General features: G+C 47.5%; 6 protein-coding genes across 6 annotated transcripts; 1 reads left to right on the plus strand and 5 right to left on the minus strand.

Annotated features, from left to right (window-relative positions):
* Positions 1–50: 50 nt before the first annotated feature.
* FTJAE_6308 (ubiquinone biosynthesis coq-4 mitochondrial) lies at positions 51–3060 on the minus strand (the record flags this gene model as incomplete). The annotated part of the gene is made up of 3 exons (XM_037352906.1): positions 51–697; positions 754–900; positions 1392–3060. 3 exons carry the CDS (start codon positions 3058–3060, stop codon positions 51–53), a joined length of 2463 nt encoding a protein of 820 aa, XP_037206708.1.
* Positions 3061–3559: 499 nt separating this feature from the next.
* On the minus strand, positions 3560–4957 carry FTJAE_6309 (uncharacterized protein; the record flags this gene model as incomplete). The annotated part of the gene is made up of 1 exon (XM_037352907.1): positions 3560–4957. The coding sequence occupies one exon, from the start codon at positions 4955–4957 to the stop codon at positions 3560–3562; it is 1398 nt and encodes a 465-aa protein (XP_037206709.1).
* A 2472-nt stretch (positions 4958–7429) lies between these two features.
* On the minus strand, positions 7430–8929 carry FTJAE_6310 (altered inheritance of mitochondria 9 mitochondrial; the record flags this gene model as incomplete). The annotated part of the gene is made up of 1 exon (XM_037352909.1): positions 7430–8929. One exon carries the CDS (start codon positions 8927–8929, stop codon positions 7430–7432), a length of 1500 nt encoding a protein of 499 aa, XP_037206710.1.
* Positions 8930–10606: 1677 nt separating this feature from the next.
* FTJAE_6311 (ATP-binding protein PRP16) lies at positions 10607–12956 on the plus strand (the record flags this gene model as incomplete). The annotated part of the gene is made up of 5 exons (XM_037352910.1): positions 10607–10792; positions 10839–11132; positions 11183–11684; positions 11748–12072; positions 12125–12956. The coding sequence occupies 5 exons, from the start codon at positions 10607–10609 to the stop codon at positions 12954–12956; spliced, it is 2139 nt and encodes a 712-aa protein (XP_037206711.1).
* A 299-nt stretch (positions 12957–13255) lies between these two features.
* Positions 13256–14617, minus strand: FTJAE_6312 (uncharacterized protein; the record flags this gene model as incomplete). Its single annotated transcript, XM_037352911.1, has 4 exons — positions 13256–13435; positions 13495–13710; positions 13789–14244; positions 14324–14617. The coding sequence occupies 4 exons, from the start codon at positions 14615–14617 to the stop codon at positions 13256–13258; spliced, it is 1146 nt and encodes a 381-aa protein (XP_037206712.1).
* Positions 14618–15941: 1324 nt separating this feature from the next.
* FTJAE_6313 (uncharacterized protein) lies at positions 15942–16652 on the minus strand (the record flags this gene model as incomplete). Its single annotated transcript, XM_037352912.1, has 1 exon — positions 15942–16652. The coding sequence occupies one exon, from the start codon at positions 16650–16652 to the stop codon at positions 15942–15944; it is 711 nt and encodes a 236-aa protein (XP_037206713.1).
* Between the last annotated feature and the right edge of the window lie 668 nt (positions 16653–17320).

Consider the following 17320-nt stretch of genomic DNA (forward strand, 5'->3'; position numbering starts at 1 on the left):
TAGAGTACAAGTATTGCAAGAGAAGTCAGATGGGAGAGACCAAGCAGAAATTATAGTCCCTGCTCTCTCAACTCTTTGAGTCTCTTCTTCTCCTCCCTCTCCCTCTTTCGTATGTCTCTCATATCGGGCGGTTGCTCAATACCCAGCTCTTTTCTCAAGTCACTAACATCATCCTCAAGTCTCTCTTCCCAAAAGACATTGATGACTTCTTTGCTCCGTGCCCCATTCTTCAGAGCCCAGGGTAGGTATATCGAGGCGAATCGCTGCCTCTCACTCCTCTTCATGGTAGCAGCCGCAAAGATACTTAATCCCGTCATGGGAAGTAACGTATTCGCAAACTCGAAAGCCTTGAGAGCAACCTCACCCTCGCGCACGATAGGCAGGCCAGTCAGAGCGTGGTAGAAGTCATGACACTCGCGATATCGCTGCATGACATATGCGCACTCTTCGTCGTCGATGTATCGCACCGTAGCTCGGGTATCGGGGGAGACGCCTTCGCGATCGAGCCAGCCTACGTAGGCGCGGCCAACGGAATTTTCGGGTAGCGCACGTAGAGCTTCGAGGGAGAGGGTTTTGGAGGAGATTCGAGGTCGAGCTCGGAGGATACGACGGCCGGTTGGATCTGCAAGCATGGCGTCGCGCAGGCGGTAGATAAAGTAGGGTGTAGCTGTGGCTTCGCCTGTAGCAGCGATGAGGTCTGGGGGTGATCAGCTAGAGAAACAGAGGGCTCCTGCAGGAAATCAAACCGCATACCATGGCGATAGGGATCGAAAAAAGACATGACGCTGGCCCCAATGGCCAGCCCAGCCCGCTCAACTCTCGTCAGAGGAACATGGCCTGGGTAGTTTGGCGGGGGGCGGTTCAAGCTTGTGAAGCTCCTCGGTGCCGAAGAAGAGCAAGCTATACAAGATGTTGCCCGTATCAAGGTACTAGCATTCCGAGCAGATCCAATTGACCTTAGTTTAGGAAGTACGCTCTCCATTTGGGCTCGTTATCTGAGGATAGTGATAGTGGTTCGATGTTTAAGCTCTGGCGATGATCTAACGGGCTAGGCCATGACTCAGCTTCAAGAATTACCGAGAGACCAGAACGAATCAGCGCTGAAGTTTCTTGAGTGGAACTGTAATTATATTTCGATTTGATTTAGTTTGACGGAAATAATTGAGTTTGTTTAAGTCCTATTAATATCACAGCGGGTCGACGGAAATAATGAACAAACACCCAGCCTTATAATAATGGTGGTGGGATGTGATATCTTGGCTCCGCAGCAATTGTAAAAACAAAGAGAAGATGATCAGAGCAATGGACCTTTCATATTGATCGTGTACTTGAAATGAGATATACGAGGGTTTTTGTCTAGAACTAGGTACTATATCTAACCCGAGTCGCACTGGTGATGAATTGAACCACTTGGTATCCTTTGCTCTCTTCAAAATCCTCATCCTCTTCATCCTCTTCACACTCCGACCACTCCTTATACTCATCATACTCATTATCTCCCTCCTCATTCTCCTTATCTTCCTCTTCCTCTTCCTCATCCGCGTACTCATCCGCGTACTCATCCTCAACCTCATCCTCATCTTCATCTTCATCTGCATCTGCATCTGCATCTTCATCTTCATCTTCATCTTCATCCTCGTCCTCGTCCTCCCTTCTCCTCTTGCTTTTTTGCACCCATAGACCTTTTTTCCTGATTTGCCAGCCCCTAAGGTTATCAGCTTCTATCACTTCAAAACCTCGAGCCTCCGGCCCCGGTAGCAGCTTCATGTTGATTTGTTTCAAGCTCAGCGGGACTGGTTCATGCTCGAGCATGTCGCAGACTAGCTCTTCTGTCTCTCTGACTCTATCCATGTCACATGCGCAGCCCGACACCTCTGCTTCAATGGTGAGAGTCTCCAAGGACAGAGGAAGTTTGTCGTGTATAGTGATGTACCTCTTATTCTCATTGTCTATGGGCCCAACAAAGGTGAGCCTCCCGATGGATAGATGCCTCAGAACTTTCAGTTTTCTTAGACTTCCGATGTAGTTCCTCCAATCAGCGATGTGAGGATCCCACATTGAGCTCTTGATTGAAAGCTCAACCAAATTTCGCCCATACACTCTGAGAACATGGCCAAACTGCTCAAGATTGTGAGTGGGGTTTTTATGGTCTCCGTTGCCTATGAGGGCCAGCTTGAGATGGGTGAGGCTTGTGCATTTCTGCAAGATGCATTGGAGGGACATGGGCTCTAGTGTGCAGTTCAGAAGGTCGAGCCTTGTCAGGTTGCTGGGCGCCCTGTTCCAGTTCAACTTCGAACAAGTATAGTGCCACAATGCAAAGCCTTCAAATCTCAGAGCCTTGATGCTTGTATGGTTGAAGAGACCACTGACTGTTCTAACCCCTATTGGGGAGCCCAGTTTGTCGTCATAGGATATAAGAGCTACCGACTCAAGATGGCGGAAAAAGAAGATATTCGGGATACCTTTATGACTCTGGCCTGCTTCTTCGGTGGGCTCAAACCCATCACAACCGTGGTCTGGGCCACCTACAAATGCACCAGTCAAAAGAAACGGCGTTGATTTCTGGTCGGTAATCCACAGCTCGAGGTGTCTCAGCTCTGGCATGAGAAGCATGAGAAGCACTTTCAAACTTCTGTATGGCCGTTCAAATATTCCGACTTTCAACTCGTACTGTATGAGAGCCCTGAGATTTAGGGGGATTTTTTCACCTTCAGGTGATGAGGACAGCCTTTTAAAATACTTTTTCATGAAGTCGAGGAAGTATGGAGGAGCCATGGGATCGTATCTCTGGGAGCAGAACGTCTTCACAGTGAGGCCCTGCTTAGGATCCTGTTGCAGGCGTCTTGCAAGTTGCATCCATTTCTCATCAGGATCCTCTTCGAGGACAAAAATACTTTGAAAGAGATGGGGTTCTGCAATTTCACGCAATCGTTTGCAAACGCGGCTCAGAGACAAGAGTGTCTGGTAGGAGGACTTGGTATCCCATCCGCCTTCCCAATCTTTGCACTCGATGATGGAACAAATGTGGTCCAAAATCTCGTTGGGCACGGACAGAAGCATGATGATAGTGATTGGGGTGGCAATTGGGGTTAGAATGGAATGAGGGCAGAGAAGATGAGATGGGTGCCGATGGGATGAGATTGTTGGGGGTGATCGATCAGGCTGGCAACTAGGTCGTGCTTAAGTACAAAAGGTACTTTTGTGAGGTACTTATGTTGTGTAACCCACGATAGGCAGGGTATCATCACGAGTAACATGATATGCACGAGCAAGACTGTGGCTTGAATCAAGACTATTGTCGTAGTCTGGAATGATACCTTGCAGGTTGCCAATGAGAACCGTTTCTGCTCCATCTCAAGTTATCTCTTCTCTCAGCTGAAAACACTCCGTATATTCACACCGGGTACTTGTATATATGTGGTGTGATATCTCTGTCATACAGCAGTCTGTTTGCTTTTGCTCAAATTGATCATCTCTTTCCAAGCCATAGTTTCATTATCTCATTAGTTCCGTAGGTAGGGAGGGTGAACTGATAGCCGTCTGCCATCTTGCCATCCTATTATCCGCGTACTAGCCCAAGCCTCACAGAATAAGGCTCTCCAACGAACGATTGCCGTAGTTGTGCCCCGTTCTTGACACTCCAGCCCTCAACCTTGGTGAATTGAGTGGCCCTGTCAACCTGGCCGTCCGTAAAATAACCATATATAACTTCCTGTAGTTTGGGTAATTCATTGTTGTCAAGAAAGCGAATCATCCGGTCGTCGTTCGCAGCAGACAGTCTTACCAGAATGTCACGATTTTCCATCCTGCAGACATCAACGAAATTCATTTCGAGCGTCTCCACAGATTCAGGCAAGACTTCCTGTAGCGGGACTGCGTCATTCAGTTTACCTGCAAGTACAAATATTGGAGCTGAAAGGTGTCGGAGACGCTCAAGTCCTCGTAGGGAGCCAATCTTGCCTCTCGAGTACTCTTCGGTATCGTAAAATCTCAGCCTTAGGCCGGCAAGGGCCTGTCCAAACTCTCTGAGAATGCTTCCAAAGTCGTACAGGTTCACTATCAAATCCTCTTCATCTATGTCGTAGCAATCTGTAAGATCCAGGTCCAAGTACTGTAAGGCCTTGCATCGAGAAAGACTGTAGTGTAGGAAAGCGGGACAGATCATACCAGCGTCGAGTGTCAAACTCTGTAGCCCACTCTGAAAGTCTGGAACCACGGGAGGGCTGATAGTGAAGGTGGGTTCAAAAGGTGTCAGGAAGAGTCGCTTGATATTGGGAAGGAGTAGCAAATATTCCGTGCTACAAGTGCCTGAGTATTCTACTCTGGTCCGTGATGGCAGCCAGTGTATTTCTTCCAGCTGACCGAGGAAGTTCGCAACTAGTTCTGGTCGATCTGCTGTGCCAGGCTGGGGAGTCCTCGTCTCTCCCCCGAGGATCCAGGTCAGGGCCTTGGAATGTGTCTGGGGGTCTGACAATACGACCATCCGGAGCTTCGGCATGAGGGCCAGAAGAAAACATGTCCCAGCTCCAGTGGCAGAGTAACTTTCTATGTCTTCCCTCAGCAAGTCTCGTAGTTGAGGAGGTTCAACCCGTTCAATGTTTGGTGGCCAAAAGTCACTGTTGACCAAGGAAGTCTTCCAGTCTGTTGAGGAACTCAGGTCGATTGCACGGATTTCCGACCTGAGCTCCTGGTTCAAGAGAAGCGTACGGGCGAGTAAGCACATCTTTGTATTATTCTCTTGGCCGTCTAGATTTCCGCCCGATATGGTACGATACAGATTTCGCCTGGCCAATCTGTAGAATTGATGGCTGACAAGACACAGTGATTTAAGAGTTGGAATATCAGTGTCTTTGGGGGACGGATAAAGGCCATGATCTGATCCGTCTTCGACATCTATGGTATCTTCGAAGTTGGAGAAGACAAGGTCCCAGATCTCATTACACAAGAACGGAGGCATATTTGTACTAGAAGCTGTATTAGTCTTGGATATTCTCCCTTCTCCTCCTCTTCCTAAGCGAGATTTACATGTGATGAGTGGTTTTATCGCAGCGGGGTTTCGAGTTGTCGAAGAGGGAGGAAGCAGAATTAACAACAACGAGAATAGTAGCTCCCAAAAGCCTCTTATAACCCCAGAGAATGAAGGTTTTCTGAGCTTCATAACTCTTGGCGATTACCTGAAGCATGTTCGAAAAGCTAAATGCGCAAGCGATAGATCAAAGCTTGGAGAGCCAAGGGCTTCTTTCCAACGGTGAATATCGTCCTTGCTGTGTCGTAAGTGAAGATGGGTGGCTATTGTTAAGTCGAACTTGGGTAAAGACATTCATGCTCGAGGCAAGTCATAAATGGCTGGGAGACAGGCAGCATATTAGCTAATAAGGTCTCACCCCATGTCGGTATGAGGTAGTAGATATTGGACGGCTGACACTCTTTGAAGCGCACCTTTTACCGTTTAGCGAGACGCAAACACTGTCCAAGTACATGGAAATACTTAAATTCTATCTAGGCCATTCAAGTTTAGGTAGTTATAAATACTTTTTCGCTTATCGTGAGCTAATTAACCTAATCGTGTTCTAACTTCATTTTGTTACCGGGTCTCATGTAAACGCTAATTCTGTGGAGCATCGCAAAAGAGCCAGACAATTTTACACAGGAACAGGAGACCTGTATCTCCCAAGTAGAGGTACTGAATTATATCTAGGTAGTTCAGTATTCGTCATGAATTCTGTCTCTTATCTCACATGCAATCAAAGACCAGAGACCAAGTTCAGCGGGGTCTGCACTGCAACGCTCCACGGTACCAAGTCGAGATCTCTGCGCCGGTTAAACACACAACTTTGCATAAATGCTGACCCAATTGACTCTCGTTGCGAAGTACTCGGGTTTATTCCCACGTGTAGTAAGACCTTATCTCGGGAGTTCAAGGCTAAGATCAGGGACAGTAAGACCCAAACAAACCACTTCCGATGTCAGACTAACGTGTATTAACCAATAACAGTATTTTCTCCTCTGTTGGGCTATTTGTTTTCTATTTGTTAATTAATGAGGCTTATTCTGGAATGCTCCCGAGTTTTTGTTTCTTTCTAAGGGACCAAAGGATGTCGTACGGCTTGTCGAGTAGCCTGCTCACCGCCTCTCTCCCGCAAAGGTATGTACTACAGCTATCAACTTGTGATGTTATCTACGTCATCTATTCTTCATGGCTTCTCGGACATATCTATGTTCTTCCAGTACCAAAGCAAAGGGTGCCTCTGAGAAAGAGATCCGCCACTGACAACTTACTTTGCCTTGCTGGGTAATCATGTTTCTCCGCCAAAAGGTATAGACAATTTAATCTGGAAAAGGAGCTCCGTTAACTCGGACCAAGCTTCTGTAACTGCCCGATCAGCAGGTGTCTCTAGTTGCTTTCTGTTCTCTTATGACTTTTTGTATCCTAAAACCTCGCTTCCTTAAATCTCAAAGACTCAGATTGCTACTTAAAAGTCATATGTCAAAAATACTGCGCGGGTCTTGGATTAGAGTGACAGTTGAGTCCACTGTCCCAGGGGGTTTAAAGCTGGGTAGACAGAAAACCAAAGCCAAGCGCCAGCTCATTAGCACCAGTCATCCATTCAATAACAGCAAATCGGTGCTTTGTTATTAACTGAAGTGTTACTGTGTGCAGCTAGTTGAACCAGTTGACAACAATAGAACTTAGATCTAGGACGTCTTAAAGCCTTGATGGATTCCAGCTACTTACAGTAACTCCTTAACATAAAACTATGCTACATCAAAGCAATGACAGGTCTAATATCCATAAAAAAGGCAATTGTAACATCAAAGCAACAGGCAAGAGACATACTCGCTCTGGCAACCCTACTCAGTGTAGACTACCAGCAGTACACACTGAGCCACTCTATACCCAGATATCCTAAACTGCACATCTCTCCTTTATCTATCTCTCCAACTTCCCTCCTCTTCTTCCTCTTCTCTCATATACAAAACGCTGCACATCACTCTTCTTCTTCCTCTTCCTGGATAGCATCCTCCCTCGCGTGTCTCTTTTCCACTTTGATATCCCTTCCCAGGCAAAAGGGGCACCGACGATTGTGCTTCAATGAAAAAGGTTTATGGCATCCACCACAGATGGCGAGATGTTGTTTCTTCACACATCGTGTTTTGGCACTTTCATTGCACACGGGGCTGCCTTGTTAACTTCTGCAGTCATTTGTCCGAGGCGTTACTTACCAGTGATGCTTTCCTTCTCTCTTTTTGCATCCCATGATGGAAGTTTAATGATTGTGCTTGAGTAGTTATGTTCGTGGAAATAATGATTCAAATGTTTGCGATGTGATTTGTGATTAGAACTATCTATTCGAGTCTTCTCGAGACATACTTATACAGGAACGAACATAAATCAATTCTCTAGGCCTCTTTGTTTCCTGTCTGAACTTCATTCAACTTGTCTTGAGGGTGTGGTTGAGGGGCAGACCAAAGCTTTCAGCTTGTCTTCCAACTCATTCCACTTTCCTTTGTCATAGTCACCATCTCCAATATCCAAAACAACCTGGATAGAGTCCTCTTTGTCCACACCTAGAGCGACTTGGACAAACTTGCAACAGATTTCCAGTCTATTCATAGAGTTGAATGCTGCAATGGCAATGGCTTCAGCAATATGGCTGTCTTCCGTCACACCACAGTCTTCTTGCCCAGACAAAGCTTTACACATCTTCTTGTTGTAATGTTCCCTATATCGTTGAAGGGTCTCTGGCGAATCCTCAGTCTTTTGCAAATGGGGCCAGCCATACATCAAAGGATCCCAGTCCCTGGTGAGCCATCCTGGATAAGCGGCGTACCCGAGGTGAGGTGGCATTGTCTGGCAATGGTCCCAGTCAATCAACCCTGTCACGTTCCCTTTCTCGTCCACAAGAAAATTCTGAGAGTCAAAGTCAGGGGGGCAGAGAACAAATCGAGAATGGTAATGAAGAAGTGGCGAGTTTTCCAGGAACACTTTAAGCAACTTTTCCTCTGCGCGATCCCACACATTGCCCGTAACACCGGACTCTATGCTGCACGCGAAAAGCTCATCCATTGAGAAATAGGTGCGCGTAGCTTTAGCATGCACACTGTCATCTTCATTTTCAGTCCACTCAAACATTGGGCCGAGAAAGAAAGAGCCGTCTTCTGCCTGCATCAGGGAGCCTATTTTGTCGAAAGTCATGGAAGAGAATTTGGCCATGATGGCTGCGATGCTGGACAGAATGTTGAGACGAAGCTGCTCTCGCGCCTCATCATCCATTGAGTCTTTGAACCAAACACTGGAGACGGTCTCTCCGGTAACAAAGCTCATACAGATGAAAGGAGCATTAATCTCGTTGTTGGTGGTTGGGTCCCAGCTGTACACTTCAGGCACAGGCGCTCCGGTTTGTTCTTTAATGAAACGCATTGTTGCGACTTGCGATGAAAGGGCGTCTTCTGCAGCCTTTGTCATTCCATCACCCCAACCTGTAGCGGGGATTCGAATAACCAGCTTGACGGTTTCAAGCTGTACAATGTGGACGATGTTGTAAGACCCGGAAACTGTGTTAAGAAGCTCTGCCGTTCCTGGGAGAACATGAAGGACATCTTTGGCGACTCTAGTGGCCAGGGCGATGATAGACTCCTCGCTAATGTCAACTAGAGGGCCAAAAACATCGCGATCAAGCTCTGAGCCGTCGTCAGAGTCGTCGTCAGAATCATCTTCAGAATCATCTTCAGAATCATCTTCAGAGTCATCCTCAGAATCATCGTCAGAGTCGTAATCTGGGCCATTGTCTGAACCAGCGTCTGAACCAGCATCTGAGCCAGCAGCATCTGAGCCGCCATCTGAGTCGATTTCCATGAGGTCGTCTGAGTTGATTTCCGAATCAGTGTCTGTCCAGTCATCCGAGTAGTAATCCTGTGCGGTCGACATACTGGCGAAGTGGGTGGAATTGAGATTTGCAGTATTGTTGATTGACAATGTAAGTGTTGAATCACTAGAGCCCACTGAGTTGAAGCTGGTTGTTGTTGTTGTTGCCGTCGTTGGTATTGAGTCTTGAATCTTGGGTCGTGGAGTTAGGTATTTATAGATCAAAGGCCATTGAATCTCTTACACCATGTGCCGACCTGGAACAAACAAACAACAACTGTTCATTGGTTGACACATGTGATATTTCGAACATTTTCTTTGTTCGACATCTTTAGCTCGAACACGGATGGACTCGAGTCACATTCACTAGCACAGACCCTGAACGAATGTTTGCCTCTGAGAGTTTGCAGTTAGCCTTGGCAAAGGGCGGATAAGTTGAATGGCGTTTTGAACCAACAGCCGACAGCCTAATAAAGGGATATGCAAGCAGCCGACGATTGCAGACTCTAACAAGCTCTACGTAGCACTGCATTGGAGCAGTTTTATTGAATATAGGCACCTTCAAAGAGAGCCAGGCATTCTAATGCTGTTCCAATGCAGGTCTCCGTGCCAGAGAGGAGGGAACATGCATAGCAATTGCAAACACAAGCTTCCAGAAGAATTAACCGTGATCTCTATTTCTATGAAAATACTGAAACATTGATTGTTCGTTTTTCTTTGACAGGAGCCGGGAAATAGCAAACCTAAAACGCAGTGTTGAAACACACAGAGTTAAGATAATGAGGTTTACGGTAACTACCTACTTATTGGAACCACAATTCCCAATGACACTTCACTCAATTAAGGGCAGGGGCTTATATCGTGGTTCCTTAGAGTCTTTAGGTGAATCATTACGGTAGGAATAGTAAGGCTGAGACTCAGATGGGGCTCCAGGCCAGTGACTCTCTAGAAAATAACTGAAGTTACTTTCTAATCTTCACAGAAGGCTTCTCAACAAGGATACATTCTATTTATTATTAATGAATGTATCTCTTGAGGTAAGTAAATTGTCAGTCAGCTGCTCCAGAAGCTGAATCGTGAGTTTCGTTACTGTGACCTCGTTTCTATAAATCCGGACAGAAACCAACAACAATACATCTCTATAATTCTTCTCCGATATCAGCATTCAACTTCTTAGAGGCTGAGGGGCCCTCTTTATGATTTTTGTAGCATTAGATCACAGAGTTGGTATTAGAGCTATCATTCACCGAATTTAGAAACTCGACTTATTACCTCAGATTGATCACATAAAATCAACAGTGAATCACGACCTGTGGCACATCGAAGCGCACTGGTAGAATAAAGCTCCTCCTCCTGAAATATAACCAAGAGCCTCTCTTTTCTTATTCATTCGCAATGGATCTCTTTTAATCATGCTCTAGGCTCCTATTGCCCCTGGTGTGCCCCTTTTCAGGGGCAACCGCTCCTTCAAGTGCGAGATCACTTGGCAGATGCAGGCACTGCCTGACCGTGCCTTCCCCCTTTTCTTTGAGTTAGGTTGCAGGCCTAGGTACCTAGGCAGGTAGCTCCTTCCTCTTGTAATGGAAGCGGCATCACGTGGGGCTCGTAGACGACACGAGAAAGTACGGATGCCTCAGATCTGAGCACTCAACCCACTCACCTTCACAAAGCTGCACAGCTTCATTGCAGCTCCCTTGTTCTTTCACCATCGGCAACAGTCTTCATACCTTCTGTATCACCATGGATCACGGGTCGTTTCGTGATTCAACTGCAGAGGAAGCAATCCGGCTTGAGGATGGCGAAGCCCATCCGCTGCGCGCAAATGATCTTCATAGCAGAAGATACTTTGAGTTGCTCACTACTCGCCGGAGGCTTCCAGCCTCACAAAAGCGGCAGGAATTTCTTAATCTGTATCATCAACACCAGGTAGCTGTACTCTTCACATCATGGAGCATGGCACTAATTCTCAAAGGTTATTATCGTGTCTGGCGAGACGGGTTCAGGCAAAACTACTCAAATTCCCCAATTCATTCTCTTCGACGAACTTGGTTCTTCAAAACCTATCGCTTGTACACAGCCCCATCGACCATCTGCTATTTCAGCGGCAGAGAAGGTCGCCTCTGAGCTAGATGTCAGAGTGGGTGAAGAAGTGGGATATCAGGTTCGCTTCGATAAGCGTGTTTCCCGAGTCAAAACACGCCTAAACTACATGACCGACGGAATGCTTGTGCAGTTGGTTCAAGGCACTGGTTCTTTCGGCAAATACGTAAGTGTTGTTTCCAACGCCTTTGGCCACTTTCTAACAACCCCCTAAAGAGTTGTGTCATCGTTGATGAGGCCCACGAACGCACCATCCCTACCGATCTCCTCCTAGCACTATTGAAGGGTGCCTTACCACTCTTCCCTGATCTGAAGATAGTCATCATGTCCGCCACTCCAAATGTGGATATTTTCCTGGACTACTTCGATCAAAGCAGCCATCTCCCTCTATCCGGCCGCGAACATCCTGTCGAGATCCGTTATCTCCAGGAGCCCGCCTCTGATTACGTTAATCTAGCTCTTCATACTGCTCAACACATCCATCAGACTACTGGCGATGGTGACATTCTTGTTTTTATGCCATCTACTGCCGAGATTGAAGATGCTTGTGGACAGTTGCGATCGGCAACCTGGGGTCTTGAAGTGTTGCCCCTTTATTCTCAGTTGCCCAAAGCAGAGCAGGAAAGAGTCCTTATACGATCATCCCGTCGTCGGTGCATCATCTCTACCAATATTGCGGAGGCGAATTTGACGGTTGATGGTGTTGTCTACATCGTTGGTATGTTGGCCATTGTCAAATTATTGTTCAATTCCGACCAGAGAAACTTACTATGATATTCAGACACTGGACTTTGTATTGAGTCGCGTTTTAATCCCCGCATTGGCCTCAAGACAATTTTTACCGGTCCTATCTCCAAGGCAGCAGCAGAGCAGCGGGCCAGTCGCGCTGGTCGAAATCAGCCAGGTGTATGCTATCGCATTTACACGAAGGAGTACTACGATAGGGATCTTCTTCCGACAACGCCCGCTTCCCTTTACACAAGCGACCTTTCTCGCTTGGTTCTACAAATCAAGGCTATGGGATTCGACGATGTGGCCAATTTTGGTTTTATCGAAAAGCCTGATCCCGAGGTTTTCTTTCGCGCTCTTGAAGATCTTCTTGCCATGTACTGTCTTCCTTTTCCTTTTCTCGTTCTTTCTGGCACTAACTAAGAATAGGGGATATCTTGACGATACTGGGACTATCACTCCAAAGGGCCAGATGGCTTCAAAACTTCCAGTCCACCCGGTATGGTTCAACGCTCTTGAAAAGGCTCATGAACTCGGCTGCAGTAGTGACATGATAACTATCGCCGCCATTCGAAGCACACGGCATCCGATTTTTGTCCGTGGTCAGGGCCCCTATTCCGGTGCATGTCAGGCACAGCGATTTGCCTGTTTCACTTCTGATCACATCACGCAGCTCAACGCAGTGGACGCATATATGAATAAGGAAGACGAGGCCGAGGATCTTAGACATGAGGGGGTTTACATCGACATATCGGGGTGGTGCTCGGACAATTCTCTCAGTATGCGTGCTCTCGAAGAGTTCAAACGCATTCGCATGAAGCTGAGGAAGTCATTTGCCGATTTATTCAAGGATAAGCCCAAGCGGCTCGCGCTCGAGATCTCTGAATGTGATGACAATCTCCGCCAAGCGCTTGCTTGGGCCTTCAGTCATCGCGTGGCTTTCAGCGACGTTGGCAGTGGGAACGACCGCTACAGAGTTCTTCATCACAGCTGGCATGCTGGTTTATCTCCTGAAAGCAACCTTGTGGGACTCAACCACAGATGGGTCATTTTTGACTCCTTCGTCATGACCAACTGCCAGTTTTTGGAGACAGTCACGGCCATTGAACCCGAGTGGCTCCGGGGATGCGAGAACTTTCGAGAGGAGAGCTGGGCGTTGAAACGTGCGGGCAAGACTGGCCCGTACAAAATGCCGCTTGCGAAGGCGTCGTTTGATGAGGCTTGTGGACTAGGTACCAACAGGCAGACGGATTGGTGGTAATCTACACGTTGAGCGGCTTTGTTGTGCTAGGTACCTTAGTCGTTTTGTTCACATGTATGTATGTCGAGAAATAGCTATGAGTTGGCCAGATGATCGATTATTTTCACCCTAACACCGCCGCCTGATCCACTGCCTATTTCTTCATACTCTTATTGCCTTAAGCTATTGCCAGGTCATCCTCCATGTGCCATTATAAACTGTCCACCTGGTTGACAAGATTGTTTCATGTACAAATCTCAGCATCTGACAAATATCCCTCGCTCAACCTTCACTAACATCAATGTGCCTCATGTCCTCCGTTAGTTCTTGCCATTTCTGAGCTTCTGCCACAGGCTGGGTTTCTTGAGATTTCTTCGAGATTCAATCTTGGTCGAGTCTGTTCGTACAATATGAAGGCAGCCAGTCAACTCGGAAATGAAGGTCACATGGGGATAGTTGGATTGCTGAAACCTCTGAGCTCGTACCATCGATTTTTGGACCTAAATGAGACATTAGCTGGCGGTCTTCAAAGGGTTTCAAATCAGTTGCTTGTCCTTACCTTACGGCCATGTAACTGCCATTCATAGAAGCGATCAAAGTCGCCCCAACCAAGTCCAACTCCTGGAGGACGCTTGTACGAAACAATATGACTTCGGCATGTCGCCGAAAGGATACTGGCACTCATGTCGGACTGCCCGACGAAACTTTCGGAATGAGAGATGCTGGCCCTCTCTTGAGGGTCTGGTCCGAGGACGCGACCCGGTTGCCAATACAGCTGGGGAAGTGGTTCGGTCATGTCTATGTCCATATCTCCATCCTGTGACTCCTATTTCTCAGGCCTGGAAAGAGCTACTGCCCCATCTGGAGGGGTCTGTCCTTGGTTGACCGTGATTGCCAGTCCCGAGATCTTGATCCCTTTGGCGAAGATGTTTGCCGTGCTAAGGTAGGGTTTGTCTGCGATCCAGACATCCTGCAATTTGGGGATGTGACGGTGATCCAGATGCTCCGTCTTTCTTGGCGGGTAGGAGTCTGGGTACTGCACTGCGTAGCTAGCACTCTGCCTAAAGGGGGCCGCTGGTCGTCCGTTCTTCGCCGAGGGGTAAAAGCCAGGATGCTCGGCCGGCCGGTGGTAGTGATGTGCTGAGTGACCTGGGTATCTCAGCTGGCTGTAATCCTGGAAAAAGGTGTGAGGATTAAAGGCCTGGAAATCGTTGGGGAATGGAAATGGGTTCTTTCGTTGGAACGGATTATCGTAAATTTCAGGGCGGTCCTGAAAGGACAAAGGACCGTCTTGAAAGCGAGCGCGTTTCTTCAGATGATGTTAGCTAAGCACTGTGATCATTCGCGCGCTACATCTTGAAAGATGCTTCTTTCGAGGAGAAACTCACGGAGTTGGTGGCTACATGCCCTGTTCTTAGCCTTCTTCCGCAGAAAATGGCGCCGTTGAGATTGTTGATCGCATGGCTAGCATGGTCATGATGATGAAAGCGCGCCCAACACCAGCCACCATGAGACCTTTCTCCGGCTTCAGGCCAGTAAAGCGTGCACGATATACCGTGGTCCTGAAGAAAGTGTTCAAAGTCGGCTGGAGTGGCATCGTAGTGGACGTTCCCAATATAGATAACAAGGCCCTGGTACTTGTCATATTCTTCCACGTCACGAGGGCGCTTGCGTGAAGCCATGTCTGTGAGAATCAGCAGCGATAAAGAGACTTTCACAAAAGGATGCTGGTGTTGTTTTGGCTAAAAGAGAGTCATCTCTGCCCGCGCGTGGTGAGAGAGTGTTGAGGTGAAGGAGGGGGCGGAAGGAGGGGTGCTCTTTCCTTTTTGAAGATCAGACGAATTTGCCCGCCTTCCACTTACCACCGACGCAACACTGCCTAAGGTATCAGGCGCGGAGCTGTAGAGATTTAGGCATTCAAAGGTTCCAAATTGTGATACTTGATCTGAGATACCCCTATTTTCGACATGCAGGCTTACAGTGGGCAATTTGGGTATTAAAGGCTGGAGGTTACATGCATCAACAATCAGAAAGATAATGCCAAGCCTCAGACAACTTGAGTCACTCACAGATCCTCCTCCCACTCATTGTTTTATATTCTATCATTACACAAGTCTCGCTTTGCCGCTCCTGACTCTGAGCTTGTAGCTGAACGCTACTGTTGCCGATCAAGTGACGGACGATGCATGACTAACAACCCAAGTTAAGCAACCACCGCAATTCGCATCAACAATTTCACCATTTTCAACACTGCATTATTTCCATTATCTTCCATTATTTCATCCCAAAATGACAACCAGAAATTTCAACAAAACCTGGAGAGACGTCTTATTCGAGCAGTATCAAGCCGATCTCGAGGCAGATTCCCCCTTTCCAATCCGTTACCTCATCTTTGTCTACCAATGAAAGAAGGATATCTTCATCAGCATCCCCAACAAGATCGAAATAGTGACCTTTCGCCGCGCTATTTTTGACTTTGCACGCTCTAGAAATAGAGAAGAAGATCCCACTTTTAGCAACGAGTATATCTCAGTGTGGCCGCGGAAGACTTTCCGCGAATGTCAGGAGGAAGAGGCTGCAAAGGAGAGCAATGATACGAATGAGTCTGGGTTCTCGGGGTAGAACAGGGCTGTGTTTTATTCTTAATGGCAATGAGCCCTTTTGTGTTTCATTTCCACCCCAGTTCTGTGGTCCTCGAGTGATCAAATAAACGCTCTAGGGGAGGAAATAAAACACAGAACCTCAATCCTAAATGACAAAAAGACTTAGGTAATCTAGTCTAAGCTTAGGATAGCTTATAATGAGTTTATTTTGGCACCCTATATTGAGGTTTGCTGTTTTCTTGCCCCCCGATGACGCTATATCAGACTTGGTGCTGTGCTATCCCAGCGCCTTCTCCTGACGCTGAAACTCAAGTGGGATTCCACCATCTAACACCCGTTGCCTACACATCCTCCAGTAATGTCTCCTGATGTATTGTGTATCCATGATCCAAAGTCATATCTTTTAATCAACAGTCATCCTAGTGAATGACCAATTGTGCTCAATGTGAACAACAATGTCCATCCACCCCCTCTCCCGAAACTCAGATTCGATTCCATCAATAATACCGTCCCACTTGGTCTCGTCGGAATCTTCAAGGCATCCAATGTACACGGTGATCGGGTTGTCTTCGGGCTTGGAGAAACCTCTTCTGGTGAGGGCGAGAGTGCTTAGAAAGTGGCGTGTTGCGGAGGAGGAGTCGAGATGGCGCTTCGCAACAGCTCGAATGTCATCCCATGGTACATCTTCCTCCACCTCGCCGATGTACACCGTTTCGTACTTTTGCGGTGCTATCATCTCAACGTGAAGGCCTCTTTCGATTGCGCCTCGGAAGTGTTTCTTCATCGCATCAACGATTTGTTCGACCGCTTGCGCCCACTTTGTCTTGCTGTCTTTCTTCCATGGTGATTTGATCAAGACAGTTGGGTTCATTCGGCGTACAACCAGTTCGATTTCGGTCTCTGGCCCTAGGATGTTGTTCTTCTGGAGGATCCTCTCAACTCGGTCGAAGATTTGGCCTTGTCGGTCCTGGATACTCGATGGTAGTTGCATTCGTGAATTGTCTAGGGGCAGCCGGGGAAGAGAAGGCCAGGCGGCGCGATATCTGATGCAAATAATGGGCTGCTCAGTGTCCATCGCCATGGGCGGGAGCATTCTGGGGGCGGGATAATCCATTGAGCGATAAGGATGTGTGATGAGGAAAGTAAATTGATCCGGGTGAAGACTTCATCCCCTTTATATGCCCAAGCCCAGTCTAGGTACGTTGGCAAGAGCACAGTTCACGTAGATACTTTCTCTTCAATGACTCACGAAACTTAAACAAAAACGCTTTCTTGACGCCAATGCCCTAACCTTAACATCCATAATCTATGTTACACGTGCCCAGTTACTGCCTTCCATTATCCTTCAACCTTTTTCACTCGGTAGCATATTCATGCCGGTTCGCAATCTGCCCAAAATGCACTCTCCTTGGCCTAGAGATCGGAATTAAATGCAGACATAGGAGACTCTCATTGCTGTCCCTATTTCCCCAAATCCACGCTTGTGCTTGTGCTCATACTCGGAGGCGCCATTGGGCTCATTTGGCACGTAGCATTAGGCCCAACGAAGGGGTTCTACTCTGGTCGTGGTCTCTTTGCTCCATGCGGGTTGCCCCAATCGCCGCCGCCCTGGTTCTGGTTGAAGCCAAAGCCGGGGTTGAAGTTGGGAGGCATTCCTTGGAAGCCTGTGCATGTTAGCAGTGCACCCAAAAAGCCTCATCTGTCTACGAATAGGATCACTTACCAGGCATACCGTTAGGTCCCATCATGCCCATGACCATATTTCCAGGCATCCCCATAGGC

The sequence above is a fragment of the Fusarium tjaetaba genome (assembly GCF_013396195.1).
Source record: "Fusarium tjaetaba strain NRRL 66243 chromosome Unknown NRRL66243_c0000122, whole genome shotgun sequence".
Lineage (NCBI taxonomy): Eukaryota > Fungi > Ascomycota > Sordariomycetes > Hypocreales > Nectriaceae > Fusarium > Fusarium tjaetaba.